The sequence below is a fragment of the Salminus brasiliensis genome, chromosome 1 (genome assembly GCF_030463535.1).
Source record: "Salminus brasiliensis chromosome 1, fSalBra1.hap2, whole genome shotgun sequence".
Taxonomy (NCBI): Eukaryota; Metazoa; Chordata; class Actinopteri; order Characiformes; family Bryconidae; genus Salminus; species Salminus brasiliensis.
Window position 1 is genome coordinate 82,777,177 of NC_132878.1, and position 21,221 is coordinate 82,798,397.

General features: G+C 39.0%; 1 protein-coding gene across 6 annotated transcripts in view; it reads left to right on the forward strand.

Moving 5' to 3' along the window:
- The first annotated feature begins 3,316 nt into the window (after positions 1-3,316).
- Positions 3,317-21,221, forward strand: part of LOC140565302 (dnaJ homolog subfamily C member 13) — a 70,617-nt gene continuing 52,712 nt past the window's right edge. For 5 of the 6 annotated variants that reach the window (XM_072691161.1, XM_072691178.1, XM_072691186.1 and 2 more), the window contains exons 1-2: positions 3,317-3,476; positions 16,432-16,512. In XM_072691161.1, coding sequence (XP_072547262.1) covers positions 16,445-16,512 — 68 coding nt within the window. In that variant the 5' untranslated portion in view covers positions 3,317-3,476; positions 16,432-16,444. Of the gene's footprint in view, positions 3,477-5,762; positions 6,091-16,431; positions 16,513-21,221 lie in introns of those variants that run through there. The other variant, XM_072691169.1, reaches the window with a different exon arrangement.

Sequence of the window (21,221 nt, forward strand, 5' to 3'; positions counted from 1 at the left end):
GTAATTAACCCCACCTGTTATAACTGGTTTACAGCATTTATACTCACATCACGTTCAGCTGAATTATATTATTATCATGATTGGTGCTGGAAACAATTTGTAGAGCTGTTTGTATAAATATATGCATGTTGCTAAATGCTATTAAGTTTTTGTACCCCAAACCCCAAACTAACATAACATATTCTCATTCAAATACAGTTTCTCAATTCTTTTAATACCAGTTCTCAAAAACAATAATGGGGGAGTAATGAGGGACTATAAAACGTTTTCTTTTCACTGATTGTTTTTATTGTTCTTTCTGAGTGGACACAAATCACGGCTTAGCTGTACCCTGATTCCTCAACCATCTTCGATCATTTCATTAGGCCTCAGTAGGATGTGTGTATGTGGTTGATGAATGTTGGGAGGTTGGGAATCCCCTTTACGGTTTGTTTTCTGTACCTAAAATTCATTCTGTGTTGTAGGAGTGAGTGAGAGAGACATATATATATATATATATATATATATATATATATATATATATAGAGAGAGAGAGAGAGAGAGAGAGAGGGAAATGCAATGTTATTAAAAGTTGAGTATTCAGGTAGAACTGAAATTCTAGACAATTAAATATTTTCTGTAGAGATGGAACCAATTTCATACAGCCAGCAGTGTTGGGTCGATGTCAGCAGGAAATGCTGGATTGGATATCAGAGGGGAGAAAGGGATGAATCTAGGCCGATGTAACAAATCTAGGCCTGCAATAGTACACGTGCACACTGTCTGATGTCATGTTATTGGCTGTGTGTTTCATCCAGTGAGGTAGAGGAAGTGTTTGAGTAGCTTGAGCATGACGGCAGGATACTTTTAGGTGCTCATCTTAATTAAAGCGCTGAGGTACTTTGGGTCGCTGTAAAGCAAAAATTCCATTTTCAGTACTGAATATCGCTTCTGCACAACCGTATTGAAGTATTTCCTTCAAGTTCTGCACTGAATGTATTTTGCCACTGGAGGGCAATCGCAGAGTGTTTTTCAGCTTGTGTGGATTCAGCGGAAGGAAAGGAAAAGTAACACAAGTGGCCTGAAATGAAAGACGTTGCACAACCACTCAAACAGAAACTGTCGTTTTGTAATTCCTTCACCACAAAATGAGATGGATCACCTCAACTGATACGTATGGGCCAAAAACACTCACTGATCCACTTTAAAGTAGGTGAACACTTAACAGATGTGGATACAAGAATTACAAAGAAGGGTTTTGATATCTATGATATTTGATATCTAATGGATGGATAAGGAAAGTCACTGTTTGTACACTGCTGTTGGTCAATAAGTGAAATAAGTGAAATAAGTGAAATGTATTCAGTGCTGTGTCTCATTTAGAATAAATACAAGGCCCAGGCCTTCCCTTTTCCTGTTCCCTTGAGGTTGCTTTTCACTGAGCAATGACAACTATAGCTGTTTTACGATCGCTGAACATGCAAACCTTAAGAGTTGTGCTGTCAGTCACCCTGAACGTGATTTCAGTGCTGAGTGTGTGAGGACAGGCACGGCGGTTCTAGGTGCTGTGCTTATCTGAGCACATTTCTTAAGCGTTTCGCAGCATTTCCATCATGCAGAGAACTGTAGTGTATTCAAACAACTGTACCAAATTCTTCTTGACTTTTTGAAAGGTTTGTGAACATTATTAAGATTCCCTGCAAGCTGCAGAAACAGACTCTCATTAACTTTCAAACCTTATTTTTCTTATCTAAAAAAAACAAACTATGTTACAAGACTTACAACAGAACTTTTAATGGACTTCAAAGTAAAAACATTGTACTCCAAGTCATTTTGGAGCATTTGTATTGCTCCATTCATCATCAAATTTGGATTCAGTGTACAGAACAACTTCCCAATTCAAAATATGTCAAAAGGTCAAGATTTTAAAAAATGGTGATACAAGGTTTTTACAGGACTGCTACGACGTATACAGTATATACATTCAGCTGCCTGTTCAGCCCAGAACAGCTCAGCTCTTGCCATTCACATGGAAGTGGTAAGTGGCTTAGGCTGCTTTTTGAATTAGGCCCAATGCAGGGTGGCCAGTCAGAACAGAGATCATTTACATATATCACTCGTACACAGTAACACAAATGGCCTGTTAGGTTTGAAAATGTGTAGAGTGTAAAACAAATGTGACAAATGTGATATATATATATATATATAATTTATGTCCATCATCACATATGTTCTCCATACACTCAAACTGACTCTCACTGAGAAGAGCAGAATCATAAAGGATGTTTTGCTAACTTTAAAAATACACATACATTCATGATTAAAAATTGGTAATTGTATGACTAAACATGCTACAGTATTTAAGATTATAATAGCAGTTAGAAAATGTAGACCAGAAATCTTATTATGAACTGGAAGCAAAATTAGTATAAATTAGTAATAGCATAAGATGTTAAAAATAATACAAAAATAAACATTGTTTTTTTAATGTATTTATTCATATATTCATTTAAGGATACTGTGTATTTACTACTTAACTGGATGGTAGATGTTGTAGCAAATAGTGTGTGTGTACTACAGGTGGCGGGTGGTTGTGGGTTTGTAGGTGAGTTGGCTATGCCTATGCTCATACCCCCATACCCTAGGTATGAGCATATGCTTCAGCTCCACTGCAACCCTCACCAGGAAGAAGCGTGATAAGAGGATGGAGGATAGATAATATAATTATAAATAATAAATTATAATAAATAATAAATAAAAAATTATAAATAAAATCTATTTTAATACATTGATTTAAATGAAGTACTAATGTTATATATTATAACAGTTATGTTTAGACATGTGTTTCTACAATATAACCTCACAAAATCTCGTGTTTACATATTAGCAACACGTTTCTTTTGTTTCGTTTATCGTTTACATTCTTGCTCAGTGGACTGTAGCTTTCTCTTTCTGATAAGTGTTTGTAAATGGGACGTTTGATTCATTGAAACAGATAAGTTCAAAGAATCACAATGAGTGAATGAATCAGTGAATGAGTATAAGTGAATCAGTTGAGAACGAATCAAGTACAATATCATGAACGATTTATATGCTCAAACCTACACCCAATAAATAAACAACATGGCTCTGTAAGACAACAGAATATACATATCTGTATAGCACACACAGCTAGCTTGTGAAAGAAAGCGCCTTCTTACAGTCTAAAGAATTGGTTGGAATGCAAATCAAAGAATCGGTTCAAAGATCTGTTCGTTTGCTACACTGTGACCAGCTGACAGCCTCATGACAGGCGGCAGTGCACGCATGCGCACACGTACACTTTGTGCGAAGAGCGAACATGGCGGCGTCCTGACTGTTTTTTTCCGTACTGAGGGAAGCGCAGTCGGGAAGGCTCGGCACCACAAGTTCTGGAGAAAAGAGCAAAGACGTTCGCGCACACTGGAGGGTGGGGGTTCAGGGACGGAAACGAGTCGCAGCTGATACGGATCGTTCAGGTAAATCGCTGCTGTGCGTGTGTGTGTGTGTGTGTTGCCCTGTCTGCCACTGCTGCTCCTCCGGCTGGCGATCCATTGATGCGGTGCAGCCCGACTGCTAATGCTAGCACAGGTTAGCGAGCTGCTTTGGCTGGGCGGCCGTGTCCTTTCTCACTGTAAACTGGAATAAAACGGAAAGGTGGCAGGTGAAGAACTATTGATGGAAGGACTTGGGGCAGATCTTTCTGTCTGCGGGAAAGACAAAGAAATCAACAGCCTGTTGAAATCCCTCCTTACAGTGCGCTAGTCTGCTAGCGTAGCTCTCCAACTTAACTCCACTGTAAAGCCCACTCTGATGTGCAGAGCCCACGAAGTGTCAAGATACAAAAACATTAATTAGGGACTTAAAACGTCACCTTGGTTTAACATTAAGTCCTTAAATTGAGCTCAGGATTTTAATAACGATTTATTCCGAACTGTTTATGTAACCTACATATGTAAATATTATTATTATTATTTTTCTGCCTTGATACTCATCTGAAAAGCTACTCCTACATCCTACTGTATCTGTTGCACAGTTACTATTAAAAGTGGTGGTAAATCCAGGTCCAGAAAGTAAAAATCCGCCCCAGTGTGTAGCTAGTTTTAACCGCCTGTGCGGCTCTAGGACAGCTGAGCCGCTCCGGCCGTTGGGACGAAATCTGGGGGCGGATTTTTACTTTCTGGACCTGGATTGTCCACATTTAGCTAGTTACCTATTAGACAGTAATAGTTCTGCACATTTCAGACATGGGCAATATTGGACAAGTTAGCTAGCTAATGCACTTGACTGTCGGCCAACAAATCTACTCAGCTTAGCTGCTATCATTTCCCTGCTGTCTTGACTGGACGGGCGTTATTCTGGAGGTATAGCTAGCTAGCTAATGCCCTGCCTGTGTTCATTGCAGCTAGTGCTGGTTGCTGTGAGGAGGATGGATGCCGCTGCCTGTCGTTATCGCTTTGGAAATGAAGTGACAGCGCCCTCCTCTTCACCTAAGCTGTCAGATGAAGAGCACATCAGCAGTTGTTGGGTTTCAGGAGTGTAATCTATCACAGTGCACTGCTTTTGTATCTTCAACTGTCAGAAACGAGCAATAGCTAGTTAGCTAACTAGCCAGCTCCGTGTTGGGGAACTGCAGTGCTCATGTCAGTTAGCCAGCTCGTTGGTTAGCTCGATCGCTAGCTAGCTTTCTTCTTTCAGTGATTCAGAGCTTCAGAAGTGATTCAGAGCTGTTTTGGGTCACTAGTGTTGTTTTATTAGGGTCATATTTTGTAAGCGCTGTGCTTCGTTAAAGTTGTTAAGATGGCTAAAGGAGATGGTATACAGCAGTGCATGGGATGAAGCGTCGCACAGTCACTTCAGGAGTTTACCAGCTGACAGAAAACGAGCTCTATCGTCTTAATGTTAAAAGGACGAGGCTTTTAGTGTATTATTCACCATTTCTGAGTTTTTATTTAATGGTCTGGATTTGCCCTTGCTTTTGCTGTTTGCTGTGCAGCGACTCATGACTTCCAGTGATCATGTGACTGCCATCTTCAGGCCTGTCAAACTGAATGTCTCTTAAAGGCCTGTTTATGGAGGACAAGCATGTCTATGAACAAAGGGCTGAAGAGCCTGTAGCACAGAAAAACTCACATTCACTCTTTTTAAAAAAATAAGAGTTTATATGTATTATGGAAACCTATTTTTATACATACTGTTCACCCTTTAGTATATATGGTCTGCACACCGATCAGCCATAACATTTAAAAACTAACCTGCCTTACACTGTGTAGCGCAAAACAGCTTGTCGAGGCATGAACTCCACGAGATCATAGCCAGTGTTAACGTTTTCGGCAGTTTGCGCTGCCGTAGCATGTCTGTGGGATCACACCAGGCATTGGTCTTGGTCATGTGACCGTTTGGCAACTTTAGATTTAGGTATTGACCAGTTCATACCTGGGACACCCCACAAGACCTGCTGTTTTGGAGATGATCTGAGCCAGTAGTTTAGCCATCACAGTTTGTGTTTGTCAAAGTGGCTCAGATTCTCACGCGTGACCATTTCTACTATTTTCAACATGTCAACTTCAAGAGCTGACCGTTGACATGCTGTGCAACTGCTGTGTCCACCCCTTGACAGGTGCCGTTGTATAGGAAGATAGGCAAGCTTCCCTTCGCCTGTCAGTAGTTTTAATGTTATGGCTGATTAGTCTATATGGTTCTGAATTATCCTGCAAAAACAGGCTTTAACAGGTTTTAAATGTTTTGACAGTCCATCACATGTATGTGTTACAAGGAGTGTTTAAACCTTGGTCAGTTTTTTGAATGAGGGACAGGACAAAAACTGTGCTCTCGTTAAAGGAAATTGCATTAATTTTGGTGCACAAACTAAAGATAAACATTACAAGGGATCTGCAGGGGCAAATGCAAAACGTGGCTATAGGCCCTTTTAAACTAGGTGTTGACCGAATGTAGTGGATCAGGACATTATCAATCGCTAGCAAGTAAAAGAAGGCTGTTTTGCTTAAATCTTTCTCATAGCTTCAGTGTTGAAGACTAAAGAAGTGAACTTCAGAGACTAAAGCATGGCTTGGCTGCTGCAGTGCATCTGAGGTGAGGAGAACATTGAGACGTTGATGTTGCAGTGAACCATTTCTTTAAAGTGTTTGAATTAGTGGAACAGGTAGAAGAACAGTGGCTTGGCTAGGCTGCCCCAATTCCTCTGTGTCCTGTTTTACAGTTTTGAAGCCTGTCTCTAGAGACAAGAGGCCCTAAGAAGTGGAAACAAGCAGACACCCAAGTAACAGAAATGAACAAGCCCCTCCAAAAGTACAATAGAAGTGTTGACTCCTTAGCTGAAGACTAGCTGTTGGGCTCACTGATAATATGGACAGAAAATGCAGTGTTTGGTAAAGCAGTTGGATATCACAGTAATGATAAGAGAAGTGATATACTAGGGTTAAAACAGTGTTTCTCTTGACTGGATGTCCAGCAGGTAGTCTAACCGAGGGTGCTTACAGACTAGACAATGCAGCAGAGTAAATAATGCCATTTCATTCAGATCTTGTATGTTTAGGAGATGTATATACAGTGGGGCAGGGCAATATGGTAAAAATATTATATCCCAATGTTTAAAGACATTTTCAAGATGCACTATATTCATCACCATACACGATTGCAGATGACGTTTCTGTAAAAGAATTCTCGTCCAAATACTCTCCCATATTTATTAATAAATGTATTCAAAATGTGCTGCTCTTCATCCAGTTAAACTAGACTAATTACATGAAACATGATCAGTGGATCAGTGTTTTTTTTTAGCACTGACCATTTCCTTAATATGCTTAGAAAAGTATATTGTCTATCACGGTAAAAAAATCAATCACAATACAATACAATATTGTCATATTGCCCACCTCTAGTACACAGCTAGAGCATGGGTGGGGTTTTTGTAGAGTCTGAAATCATAGAGGCAAATTAGACTTCTGTCTTTGTCCGCCCAAGCTTATTTCAATTGGAAGAGATCAGAATCTGTTGCAGGTAAAAGGTGAAGTAGATTGACACTTAACGTTTTCTAGAGGCTTGTTGGGTGTCTTTCTGCTCCAACAGAGCTGGTGCAGGGCTCTAAATGGTGTAAACTGAATAGGATAAATGAATCTCTCTTTTAACTAATAGATTAAATACACAATTACAAGAGCACCACTTGCTATTGCACACATACAACTGATTAAATATTAATAGCTGAACTGCAAGCATGACACTGGTGTTAGAAAAATAGTCAGTGTTCCCTTAACAGGTTTTGTCTCCACAGGCTACCATAAAATGGCAGCTTTGCAATAGGAAGAAAAAACCTTCTATGTGGGAACAAACACATTTTCATCTGAATAATTTTGGAGCATTTCTATTGGTGCGTTCTTTTTGAAAATTATGTAAAAGCAACCAGATTATGGCAAATAATGGAAAGGAAGATACAAGGTTATTGAATGGACGCATGAAAATATTTCTTTAATACCTGAGAATACTCTATGCTGTTGACTACCCCACTTACTGTGACAAAACTGGTGTTTTTAATAGTTCTGTGGGTTTATGTAATTAGACTTTTGGCTAAAGTGTGTAGTTACTTGCTGTCTTTGCATAAAAGTATGGTCCAGATGCACTTGTTTGGTTTACAATGCCATGTGCCATACTTTTTGTGACTGTTGCCGATATCAATAACCGGTACTATTACTAGAGCTGGGCAATATGACGATATTTTATCGTATTGTGATACATTTTCTTATCATGATAAACAATAGGCTTATCTAAGCACATTGAGGATATTATTAGTGCTTAATAAACACTGATCAACGGCACATTTCATTACAAACAGAGTAATTAGACTGGTTTGATTAGATGAGGTGCAGCAGAGCAAAATAAACTGTATTCAGTACAGGAGAGGATCTGGATAGTAGTTTTTAAGAATCTGTCACTACTGATGTTTGTAGTCTGTGGTTACATGGATCGTGATGAATATCGTGAAAAATGACTTTAAATATTATGATGTAGTATTTTTACTAGATTACCCAGCCCTAACTATTACTTCTATTTTACACACTATAATTCACTTTTCAAAGGTTGATCATTGACTAGTTTTAATAATTTATCAAAGTCATTATGCAGCTAAATCAGACACTCTTATCTAGAGCCATCCACAACAGTAAGTGAATGAAACACTGAGAGGCTTGTCTAAATCAGCACTGCAAACTGAAGTATAATATGAGTTCTGAATTCAGCTGTAATTATGGGCTGTAATTTCTCTGGCAAACTGATAATAATAATACTAATAATTGCATTTGTCTATGTACTGGGCAATGTACACTGACCACTGAAAAATATCACCCACCCCTACTTTTTATGTCTTTGTCTGCGCTGTGCGTAAGGTGATGTCATTTGTTCGTAAGATACCCACCTATTGACCTGTTGGTTAACCCCATAGACCCTCATCTGTTCTTCGCTCTTATAACTGTTACTATTGTCGTAATTAACATCCTTAAAATAGATCCCAGTGGAACTCAAGATATGCTAAAGCAATCAGTTACCAAATAATAAACAATAATTTGTGTTTGAGGATTAATAACTGAATGATACACGGGGTTAAACCAGTAAAAGGAAAAAACATCAGTAAAAATAGATTATAGATTAGTAGTTTTTACACTTTTTACTCCCTTATTCTGTATGGTGCCATAAATATCCCAGTGCATTGCAGCATCATGTCCTTCCCTTATTTCCACATTGCTTAGTCTCTGTGTGTGTGTGTGTGTGTGTGTGTGTGTGTGTGTGTGTGTGTGTGTGTGTGTGTGTGTGTGTGTGTGTGTGTGTGTGTGTGCGCGCGCATGCTGTATGTGTGGGGCCCATGTCCGGAGACCGGCTTGTAATTGCACTTTTACTGCGTAATGCAGTTCTTATTGATCTGCCCTGAGAGCTGGGAAGTCTGGTCACATGACCACCTCCTGTAATCTTTGTTTACCTGCCTCTCCAAGAGCATGTCCCACCGACCTGCCCAGAACAGGCTCTGCACCAGAGCTTTTCAGGGGGGCTGAAACACTGATATAACTGGAAACAAACAAGCACCAAATCAGCAAAACAACAATTAACAGTGATTCTTGCTTACCATTGAGCTCTGTGAGATGCAGGTCACTTCAGACTGGGATTTGCTAATGAAACCCGAGCTTCAGTTTCCATTCATTAGAATGATATGGGTGCTGCTGTGTAGAAAGTCTCTGCACTGCCTTAACCCGTCCTTTTCATTCAGTGTGCTTTAAAGAGCCGAGCTTCTCGAGCTTTTAATGAGACTAGCCTTCTTTTAGTGGGGGTGGGATGGAGGGGCTTGAATAAGTAAGTAAGCTTTGAATGCTGCTTCAGTAGCAGGATATTATAAGAAATATATTGTCGTGAATTGATCTGTACCTACTTTCATACTTTTATGTTTAAGAAATTGAATATTACAGAAGTGTGAGAGAGGATTTTAAGCTTATAGTTCTATTCTCTAAGCACATGTCCCTGTTATAAATCACAGTGTGTGAAGAGGGTACAGTAATACGTCCTTCCCCTTTCACTCACACACTTGAGCAATTTCTTAAGATCTATGTTCTCCTTTCTACTGATGAAAAAATTCCTGGCCAAAACTGAAACTGAAATTCAGGACACACTTGACTGGAAACCAGTAAAACTATGCTTTTTATTAAATGTGTGAAACATTCAGAAAGCCTATACATTCAGTATTGTTACAATCCACTTTCAGCAGTATTATATTGAGCTACAATTAAATAAACACAGTAAATAAACATTCTACAAAGATTACAGTATGTGAAGTACAGAATATGCCTGTGAAATCCAATGTCTGACAGCAGAGGTCTGTTTTTCAAGGCTTCAAGGATATTCAAGGAAATATCTTGAACGTTTTGTTGTTATAGAATAATGTATTTTCAAAGTACTAAATACTAAATTTTATACTAAATACTAAATTGTATTAAAATGGAAATTTATACTACATTTTATTAAAATCTTCAAATTAAAGAGCACTAATGACACTCTCAGTTATGAAATGTGCAGTTGCTCAGTGTTCTTTAAGCACTGATGATATCCTCAATATGCTCTGAGGAGTAGACTATATCATAATTGTGGGGTTTTTTTGTGTGTGTGTGTGTTAACAAGCTAGGGGTGCCCACCCCTAGCTGTATCCCCTTTTCATACTTGGTATGAACAGAGTTAACAGAACACTAGTCTGTTGGCTCTCGTTGAATCTTGTGAAATTGTTCCATGCACCAACCATCAAACCGAACTTGTCTGTGCTGATTTGTACAGGAGAGTGAGGGGAACAAGCAGTGTTTTTATTATCATTTATTAGTGGCCAGAAACGAACTTTGACCATTTTTGGCTAAAATACAAATGTGTCTAATATGAAAAGTAGGGAAATATAATGAGGAATACATGGCTGCCTTACTTTCACAGGCAACAGTAATGCCCCAGCTCTCTTTCATCTGCATCCAGAAACATTTCATAACTCCAGATAACTGGACTCTTCTGGACATACCACGTCCTTGAGCTTCATAGTGTCTTGAATCTGTGAATAAGCCCTAGAGATGTAACAATTGCATTCTTAAAAAGACAACACACTTAAATATATATATATTTATTTATTTTATTTGTGTCTAATTTGTGCACACTGACATACACTTGAAATTGGTTTGCTGAATACCTGCTTAGTATCCCAGTATTTTTATGTAGTGAGCTGAATGAATCACGGTCTGTGACAGAAAAGTGAGTCATAGTAACCCCTGCTGATCTTTTAGTAGTTGCTGAGGTTGAAGGGTCCAGTCCGATGGCTGATTCTGATACCCATCCACTCATTTCAATTTAGACTATACCCAAATTAGCATTACAGAGAAATGTAAATGTATAGAATGCAGTAAACTGAGATATCATCGCGATATCACCGGTTGGATTCCTGGTGGTACTACAGCTATTTGTCGCCAGGAGTCCCAGAGAGCATAATCTGTTGGCCTGGCTCTCTCTGGGAGGGTAAGATGGCCCTCTTTCTCCTCCATCACTTAGCACAGTACTAGCTAGTGCAGGTGTCTGTTAGCTGATTTAACAGATCTGGAAGTAAGAGTTCTCCTACAAAGTGTTCGGCTGTCCAATGGCGTTGCATTTGCGGCAGTTTGAAAAGAAATGTTGTTTGCTCTGTGTGACTCACAGGAAGCACATGCTAGCCTTCACCTTCCCAGCTGGGAACTGCTTTCATTGAGTGAGAGGGGGCAGTCCTAGATAGTGGGTGGGAATTGGAAATGACTACATTTTAACAAATGCCATTAAATATTGGTTTAAAATATAGGTAAAATTTGGATGAATGGCATGCATTGGAATTAGTCAGTTTGTTCTTTTAGTGTAGTGCAGGACAATGCAAAAAAAAAAAAAAAAAAAAAAAAAAAGTGATGTTTGGAAGACCAAACCAAGATTGTGGGGCATGGACAGTCAGACTCTGGTTCGCCATCACCCTGGTAATCTCATGGAGAGCCTTGCGAAGTGGTGATCTTTCTTTCTTTCTTTCTTTCTTTCTTTATTTTACTTCGGCTGTAAACAAATGCTGTTTACTAATTGACTTTAGTCTTATTAGTAGATTATTCAGTAATGTGGGTGCTAGGGATGCACCGATGGCACTTTTTCCTTTCCGATACTGATACCGATACCTGATTTTCAAGTATCTGCCGATACAAAGTACCGATACCAACTCTGACTTAAATACTCGATACATGGCTATACATCCTGATAATCCTTAAAAAGAACAGTATGTACTGGTTGAGTAACTGCACATTTGAGCAAATAGCGAAGAATAATTTTGCTAAGCTCCACCATACAGCTTTGTATTTGGTGTTTAAAATGTAAATGTAATAAACATTTTTTTCGCTTTTCTTATAAAATGAAATAGACCTTTGGTTATGACTGCATGATAGGTATGAACTTGTCTTTATAGTCTGCAGCACTGACTGATTGAGCTTGATTCAGACCAGCCATTTTAGCACTGGTGTCATGAGGTGTCGTTTGATGAATGATTAGCTCAGGTGACGAGAGCTGTTTTAGTGCATTTCACAGCGCAGCCCTGCACAATGCAACTCGGCTGCTGCGTTGGCATTTTAGCGTCAGGCGAGAGGAGAGCAGAGGAAGGAAGGATGGAGTCCTTCTTTCTGTCCTGTTGGAGAATGCTGACGAAGGCACCATGTCCTCAGACCGTTATAGTGGACTCCACAAAACGGGCATCTCTTGGCCTCTTGTTCTGCTGTTCAACTGTATTCCTTTTTATTGTTTTTAAGAATATGAGTGAGTGGAGGAACATGGCATTCTTTTTCTTCAAGTGGTTTTTCCACTATTTAACCTACATCTGACCTCCCTCTCCTTCTTTCTTCCCACATGATGGCGTGAGGCCACGGTTGCATTTATTTTCCTCCCTTGTCCTCAAAATTACTAAGTGATTTGTCTCAGTGGAGAGAAGTTGCTGACTCAAGTCTGAAACCACGCAGCAGAAGCTGCTTGAACCCTGTGTGTTTAAACTTTGTCTGTCCCTGTCAATTATATTAATAATACACGCACACTAAAAATAAAGGTGCTTTAAATGGTGTTTTGAGCAAGGGCATGGACAAACCCCCTTTGGTTCCTTAAATAATAATGTTTGTGAACGAGATGTGTGATGAAACATCTTTGTGTAAAAAGTTACCAATTAAGACTCTTTATTAAGATCACAAATCTTTTTTTAAGAACATGGTTCTTTATACAACCAAAAATGGTTCTTCTATGGCATTGCTCAAAGAACCATTTGAAGGACATTTATTTTTTTGAGTGTAGAATGATCTACTCATAGAGCATTACTCACCAACTTTCTTTTTTGTGATCAAATATTTATTGGATTTTAAATTACTATTTTAAAGAGGACAGCAAATAGGGTGGAAGGGGAAGAAAAAATGGATGATTGACTGTGGTGTCCTTTTGTTTATTTATGGAGGATTGACAGAGGTATCCTTTTGTTGAGCTGGGCAATATGATGATATTTTTATCGTATTGTGATAAATTTTGTTATTGTGATAACAATATGCTTTTCTAAGCATATCGAGGATACTGTTAGTGCTTAATGAACACTGATTAGCTGCAGGTTTCATTACTAACAGTTTAAATAGACTGCTTTAATTAGATTCAGTACGGGAGAGTATTTGAGCAGCAGTTTTTAAGGATCTGTCGCTACTGATGTTTTTAGTCTGTGACTACATGTATCGTATATCATGAAAAATATCGTGAAATAGTATTTTTACCATCCCTATTTTTACCAGCCCTACATACATACATACATGCACACTGAACTTTGTCTTAAGACAAAATTGTATTTTTTAAACCCGCTTACACAATTTTCATATTTGGCATTTGTAAATTTTTTGAGGACCACGTAAATTGGATCTGTCATTGTAGGAGCAGAGCTGTGAACAATTCTGGAGTTTATAAGCACTTAAATCTAAAATAGGGCTGGGCGATATGGTAAAAATACTATATCATGATATTTAAAGACCTTTTTATATATAATTCTATATATAATCACAGACGAAATAAATCACTAGCAGCAGATTCTTAAAAACTACTTTGCAGATCCTTTCCCGTACTGAGTACAATGATTTTTATTCATCTGCTGCACTTCATCCAAATATACTAGTCTAATTACACTGTTTGTAATGAAACCTGCAGCTGATCAGTGTTATTTAAGCACTAATAATATCTCTGATATGTTTAGAAAAGTATATTGTGTATCACGATAACAACATTATATATGCATATAATATAATATCAGCATAGTGCCCTTAGACTTTTTGACCCAGGCCTGTATTCTTCAACCACACTACCACCACTTCTGGGGTTGTTAACATTTTTTGAATCTTTTACATCGCTTTTAAAGTCATGAAGTTCACTATTTATTCATGACCTTAAATCAGTATTGTAGGTGATGTGCTACCACAACTGTTTAACCTCCCATAATCCCTCTCCTTCCATTCACAGCCAACCCTTCCACCAGCTCCACCCATCAAGCATATTTCTTTTAAATTATTTATTTATTTTTTTTAATTTCTTGGGAAAATATTGGTGAATGAGGCCCATTGATTTTATGATTAATTGAGGTGTAATAGGGAGCTTTAAAAAAGGCCAGGCCAATAGATAGCCTTAACTGCACAGTAACAAACCAAGCAGAGCCTTTCGAGGATGCCTGAATATTTTATTTGAAGATTAACAAGCTTTTAAAAGAGAAGTCATTACATTTGTAATCTAGTTTAAGTGAGTTATCGTGGCAGGCCTCATTTAAAGTGCAGAAGTGTTGTGAAAGATGTGTAATTAAAAAAAGATGAGACTTGTTTGTAATGAACTGGTGCAGCATGAGGAGCTTCTGTCAAGAGCCGTTAAATATAAGGTGTGGAATGTGTGTGTCCAATATCAGGTGTGGTCGAGGCCATGTGACCGGCTGTGTTATGTAGCGCGCGCGTGTGTGTGTGTGTGTTTTAAAAATAATGTACATCTCTGTTCACATTTAAGCAGTTCATGTGTTTGACTGGGTGGGTGTTGCCCTTTGTGGGAACCCTGCCTCGTATATGTGCAAATTCCTCTGTTTTACAGTCTAAATGTTGTTTATCTGTTCCCTGTTGTCTGGCAACCTGTATTTACAGCATAACAACATATTATGAGCTGAACGGGGAATTTAGCTCCTCTAATGATGAAGGCAACACTAATTTGCTTGTCACATGCTGCTGGGGCTGACTTGACGTGTCTTCAGTCATGGAGGGCCACAGGATTGCAGGGTTGAATGTTTTCGCTGATTTAACTCACCTGATTTAACTCATCACTTAATTTCCGAGCTGTTCACGAGTTCTGTGTTTTAGAAGAGAGGACTCATTAAGATCTGCAGTGTTGTGGCCTCCAAGACTTGAGCGTGACCGCCCTGACCTTTTCAACCTAAATTCCCCTTTAATTAATGAAGAAATGTTACATGAGTGGTGATGCCTGATGAGTCAGGGAGCACCTTAGTGCCTCTTAATAAAAATAAAGAAGTGAATCGTTTATATCTCAGATGTTTGGTGTTAAAGGAATTCTTCTGTGAAAAATCAAATTGGCCTGATTTATCACTTACCTCAGATGGAGATGATCAGCTAAGACAGGTGCTTTCCGATGTTCGTTCCTTTACTTTACAACAGGTTGGCAAATGCTAGATTCAAATGGTCCAAAATTGTGTTTTTTTTTTTTTTGCTTCAAAACTCTATGGAAAAGATACACTATATGTCCAGATATTTGTAGACACCCCTTCTAATGAATACATTTAGATATTTTAAGTTGCATCCATTGCTGACCCAGATGTGCAAATGCCCACAGAGCTTGTCTAGTACCTGTAAAGAAGTAATGCCAACAGAATAGGACTCTCTGAAGCAGATAAACGTGAACCTATTGACACCATGTGTAATACCAGACATGGGCTAGAGTGGTATAAAGCCTTGATTGAGCTGTGAAGCAGTGTTCTGGGGTCTCTGAAATGAAGGTGCTCTGTCCAATACTTTTGGGAAGTTGGGGATGAGGTGGAGTGGTGATTTAGGGTTGCAACGGTATGAACTTTTCACACTATGATAACAGTCTCAGAAAATATCACAGGTTTACGGTATCACAGTTTACAGTATTTCACCATGCTTCCTGTTGTTGTTCTGCTCCTCCTTCTTCTACATATTATTATCATACATTGACCATTAAAGTAATGAAAAGGAATGAAAGAGCTGGAGCTCTTTTAAACTATTTTGTTTCCAGCTATTGAATATTTTTTTATTATGAATTAATCTGCTGTTTTTTATCCATTTAATTATGTAATAGTTTGCTTTATAAACTCTGAAAATAGTAAGAAATTATGTTTGCATTTTCCACAATACCAGTATATTAATCAAATGCACATGGTATGATAACCATCAATTGTCAGGCCATGGTGTACCTAACAATGGTATACTGCTGCAACCCTATTGCTGATCATCCCCAAATAGTGACCTCACTAATGCTCTTGTTGCTGAATGCAATCAAATCTTCACAACAGTTCTCCAAAAGGTCATGTCTTGACTGTATCTGTACGAGAGTGTACTGTATAGGGTTTTGACAAGGTGTTCTTTTACCATGTCAGTACATCTAAGTCCTTCACCATCCATCTCTTTACAATGTTGGAGGACTGTTGCTATTGAAAGGAACACCAGTCTTACACTGAAGGTCATTAATCAGCCTTGTGCCCATACATCCGACAGTCTGTCATATCCCTGTCTTCCTGAAGCATCTGTAGTTATAAATATGCTTACATGAAGTCATGTTCAGCTCATATGTCTCCCCGTTTTGTTAATGGACTTTGACACTATTCTCTTGTTGCAGGCCTTGCCAGAAGATGAATGTCCTCAAAGACAACAAAGACTTGGCCTGTTTCTACACAACCAAACACTCCTGGAGGGGGAAGTAAGTGACCTGCTCTTCTCTTTGCAACTGTGCAGCCATCTCTCTGATTGGATTTCACGGGTCTCAACACGTGGCTGCGCTTTCACATCTTTCTATTTGAGAGAGATTTGTTAGTTATTTTGGAGCTGAAATAGGTGTGTCTGGACTATTTCAGGGGTTTAACATTAGCGGCCAGTAAAAACTGTGAGAGACCTGAGGTGGTCATGTAGTTTATGAAATTCTTGGCCAAGTGAGACCAGCAAAAAACAAAGTTCCATTTAGAAGTAAAGAAGTGTGAAGGCTAGCCGTGCTACTGTAGAAGTTGTAAAGTGTTACCTCCTACCATCTGGTACCTCCCTTTTATTTCAGTGCTATTGAATTAGTTTTTAGAGGATTACCTAATCAGACGTTAAGCTGTACCTAATGCCTTAAGTCGATTGCATTTTAAGCGTCTGTTTAGGTCTGAGAACACTTTACCTAGCAGGGATCTCTGACCAGCCTACTTCAAGCTGGCGTAAACTACAAGTTGTATTTTTTCTTCCTGATAATGTGTTTCACAAGTTTTTTTTTTGTTTTCGGATGTTTATAATGTTAGTGTAGCGGTGAACACCGCTGCTCTCCATGCATAACACTGGGGTTTCATTCCCTGCTTGGGCAAGCAGCTCTGTAGCATGAATTAAAAGTGCATAAAAAGCCTACCTTTACCCTTTTTGTCCATGGCCAGGACCCCACAGGACCACCCCTGAGCAGGTATTATTTGTGTGGTGGGTCATTCTAAGCACTGCACCAATATTGACATGGTGGTGGTGTGTTCGTGTGTGTTGTGCTGGTACAAGTGGATCAGACACAGCAGTGCTGCTGGAACTAGAAACATCCAGCTAACAGCCATCCTGTGGGCAGCATTCTGTGACCATTGATGCTCAACTAGAGGAAGACCAACGCAAACTGTGCAGCAACAGATGAGCTTCTGTCTCTGACTTTGCATCCACAAGGTGGACCAACTAGATAGGAGTGTCTAATAAAGTGGGCAGTGTTTAAAAACTCCAGCAGCACTGCTGTCTGATCCATTCATACCAGCCCAACACACACTAACACACCACCACCACATCAGTGTCACTGTAGTGCTGAGAATAACCCACCACCCCAATAATACCTGTCTGTGGTGGTCCGGTGGGATCCTGGCCATTGAAGAACCGGGTGAAAGGAGGCTAAGAAAGTACGCAAAGAAAAAGCTGGACTACAGTCTGTTACTGTAGAGATACAGAGTGCTTTTATAATGTAAATAGAGCTGATAATAGACAGTGAGTGTAAACACATAGAGATGGTTTTAATGAAGTTGGCAGTTGTTGTAAATGTGCTATATGCCCAAAACCACATGGTGTTATTAACCAACACTTGTCAACCTGGTGAAGGCCAGCTGTATTTGTCATATGTGAATAAAAGTATCTGTATCTGTATCTGTAAGTATTACTGAGAATACTTCGCTGCAAGAGAAAGTCTCAAACTAGTGTGTTTGTTTTCAGTGTGCAGCAGCACTTAGCCAAACAGCTAAACTATATTATAGACATTACAGTGTTGTTAGATTGCTGCACTGCAGAGCGTTCATCTTTGAAATGTTGACTTGTAAAAATATGGATGTGTAAGAGTACTAGACTGCTCTGTTAACTGCTCAAGGTGGCGCAGATCAGTAGGCCTAATAGTGAAAATGCTGGAAGCTAAAGAACATATACAGCCCAAATGGCGATTGTATTTTTAATGGGATTGTAAAATGATCCAAGGTTAGGAATCAATGCAAATCTATATTACCAAATTACCAACCCTATTCTGGGCAGCTCTTTAATGGATCTGAAGCTGTTATTTATGTGACACAAAAATGTCTTGTTTTTGTTTTTCCTGCAGTTAACTGGTTACCCATTCATTAACTGTTATGGATAATTGGATATTATTTATGCACAGCCATAATTTCAAGGGATGTCAAAATGGCAGAAATTTGGAAATTAGCCACGATTTGTGATATCAATTTTGATTAGACAGTGCACTACCATAGCACGGCATAGCGTTTCTACTGCACTGCCATAGCACAGCGTAGTGTTTTTACTGCTGCTTGAAATCTGAACAAAAATAATGCGATAAAAATGTATAAACATTCAGTTTATATACGTTCATTCATCTTTTATCATCTTTAATAATTATTCATCATCATATAAAGCAGACCTGCTGCATCATTCAAAGGTTCCTGCAAATATTTGTCTTTGTTTAGTGGCCATCTTCATGTATGACCTTGGCAGTACAATGCGATGCATGGTTTTTATGTTAAGTACATAAATAGGCTGTACTGCTCACAGCTTCATGATACATTTCTGTTGCATGTGTTGTACTGGGAAGAGAGAGACGCGTCTTGCCTAAAACATGAACACACCTTTTGAGAAGAGTCTGACTCCACAGCGTCATGTAGCATTGCCTTATTCTATTACTATGCCCATTAACTGCACTATGGCTAATGCATGGCCTGGTGAAGGGGCCTAATGCAGCTTGGTATCCTGTTTCTTGTCTGTTTGAAGTATCTGGGCTTGGCAGAGTGAGTTATTGCTTTAGCTGCTGGACATGAGAGGAGAGAGATGTGCTTTGATGTGCTATGGGAGAAAGTGGGGAGACTGATTCTTCAGTGGATGTGACGGTGGCAGTTAGCTGCCAATAAAAGTCAAGGGGAACCCTCGATTAGTATGTGAGCGTATTGAGATGCCTCCGGTATTAACATGAGCAATTTTCTTGCTAGTAAAAGGGAACTGCACAATGATTAGAATTAGGTCTTATATTTTGGCTTAAAACCCTTTTGAGTTAAGACACCAGAGAAGGAAGGGGACAGTCCTACTACTGCTTGGTAGGCTTTAACACTGTCTTTATTGTATATGGCCAAACACAAATGCCTCGTCCAAAACAATTAAAAATCTTGTGTTTGTAAATTTGTATCCTTTTTGTACTACTGTGAGGGGCGATGCACCCAAGCTTTTCACTTGCCTTTACACCTGTGTGTAATGTGTGACGTGACAATAAAAGTGATTTGATTTGCATTTACATTTACAATTATAAAGTGTGTGCATTTATGTATTTACACAGAAAAATGGGTTTTGCACTCCTGCCTCTACTCTTATGTTTATGCTGGTCAGCCTTTTACTCTGACGTGACTGCAAGCTGCACAGATGTACAGATCTCGTGTGAATTAGATAAACATGATCTCAGAATAGTTTTGCCAATGTCAGTTTTTTTTCTTTTTTTTTATTACATTTTTTAAGTCCCAGTCAGAAAAAAAACATCTGCAGTTTGTGCTGTCTTGTTGCAGCTGGATCAGAAGCCTGGCCATTTAAAAATCTTCCTTTCTGCTTCCATTACAAAGCTGATGTTAATTAACCAGCCATAAACATTTTAAAAACCCAGTTAAAGAAACAAAATAACATTTTCTAGTGGTGAGAGTGCAGTGCTGCTGTTTAAAAGGGACTATGGTTGTCTGTGTGGATTAAATAAATACTAGTACTGTGCAAACATTTTAGACAATGTAAATCTCAGTTTCTGGCCAGTAAGTGTTTATTTGCTCAGTAAAACACAAAAATTAGTGTTTTTAAGTCACTGTTTTCATTATGTTATTCCCATTATGTTATTCCTCTCCTCATGAACATGGGAACATTATTGTTCTTATCTAACGCCTGGCTTGGGTGAATCAGTGCTTAATGGAATTGAACACATCCACCAGTTGGCTGGGGCCGTCCAGGGGAAATCTGGAACCAAGCTTGTTAGCTCTCAAGATAGCAACTCATTTCTTCTTACTTTTCTGATCTGCTGCTTTTACAAGTGGCAGAGATGGATTGTTTTACATAGTGTGCTTAGGTGCCTTAAACCCCTGCACAGTACGGTATATTAAAACAGTACAAATGTAGTATGTTGTTTTTTTGTAGCAGTTTAAAGCTTTTGGATCTGATATAAAACATGTATGAATAAATGTATTAGGTGACTCACCACGGTCACTCCACTGTCTTTTTGTTTTGGGGGAAATCCCCTCCAATTGCAGAGAGTTTGCTACAGCATTTGGAGATAGCTTCTTAGACTCTAGAATGAGGGAGTTCTGCTTTGGAGATACTGTACCTTTCATTACAATTAGGATGCACTTTGTCTGTGTCTGTGTCTGTGTCTCTCTCTGTGTGTGTGTGTGTGTGTGTGTGTGTGTGTGTGTGTGTGTGTGTGTGTGTGTGTGTGTGTGTGTGTGTGTGTGTGTGTGTGTGTGTAGCTGAAATTTGAAGGGCAAAACTGTTGGAACTGGTTTTGCTGCCTAGACTACATGGCTCTTCCTAACTGACCTACAGTGAAGTAGTCTGAGATGTGAGATTAGCCTTAGATAGATCAGGTCTCAGGTATGATGATGATGATGATGATGATGATGTGTTGTCTACCTTTTCACACAGGAATTCTGTACTTTTATGAAGTCAGGGAAACACTATGGAGCAGCCATTGATATTCTTGCTCGAGAGATCTCATTTTGCCTGTGGATAGCAGTCTGTAACAGTGGTGGATATGCCTTGATTGAGAGCTATTTTCAGGCTTTCATAGGTACCTTTTAGGCCAGAAGTGAGTAGGTTTTTCAGAGCCTAAGTGAAACCGTTCCCTCGTTCTCAAGATGATTGAATAGAAAGTGTCTGCAGACTGTGCTTAATTATCCGTGACCTTCATCTGGCTTTCTC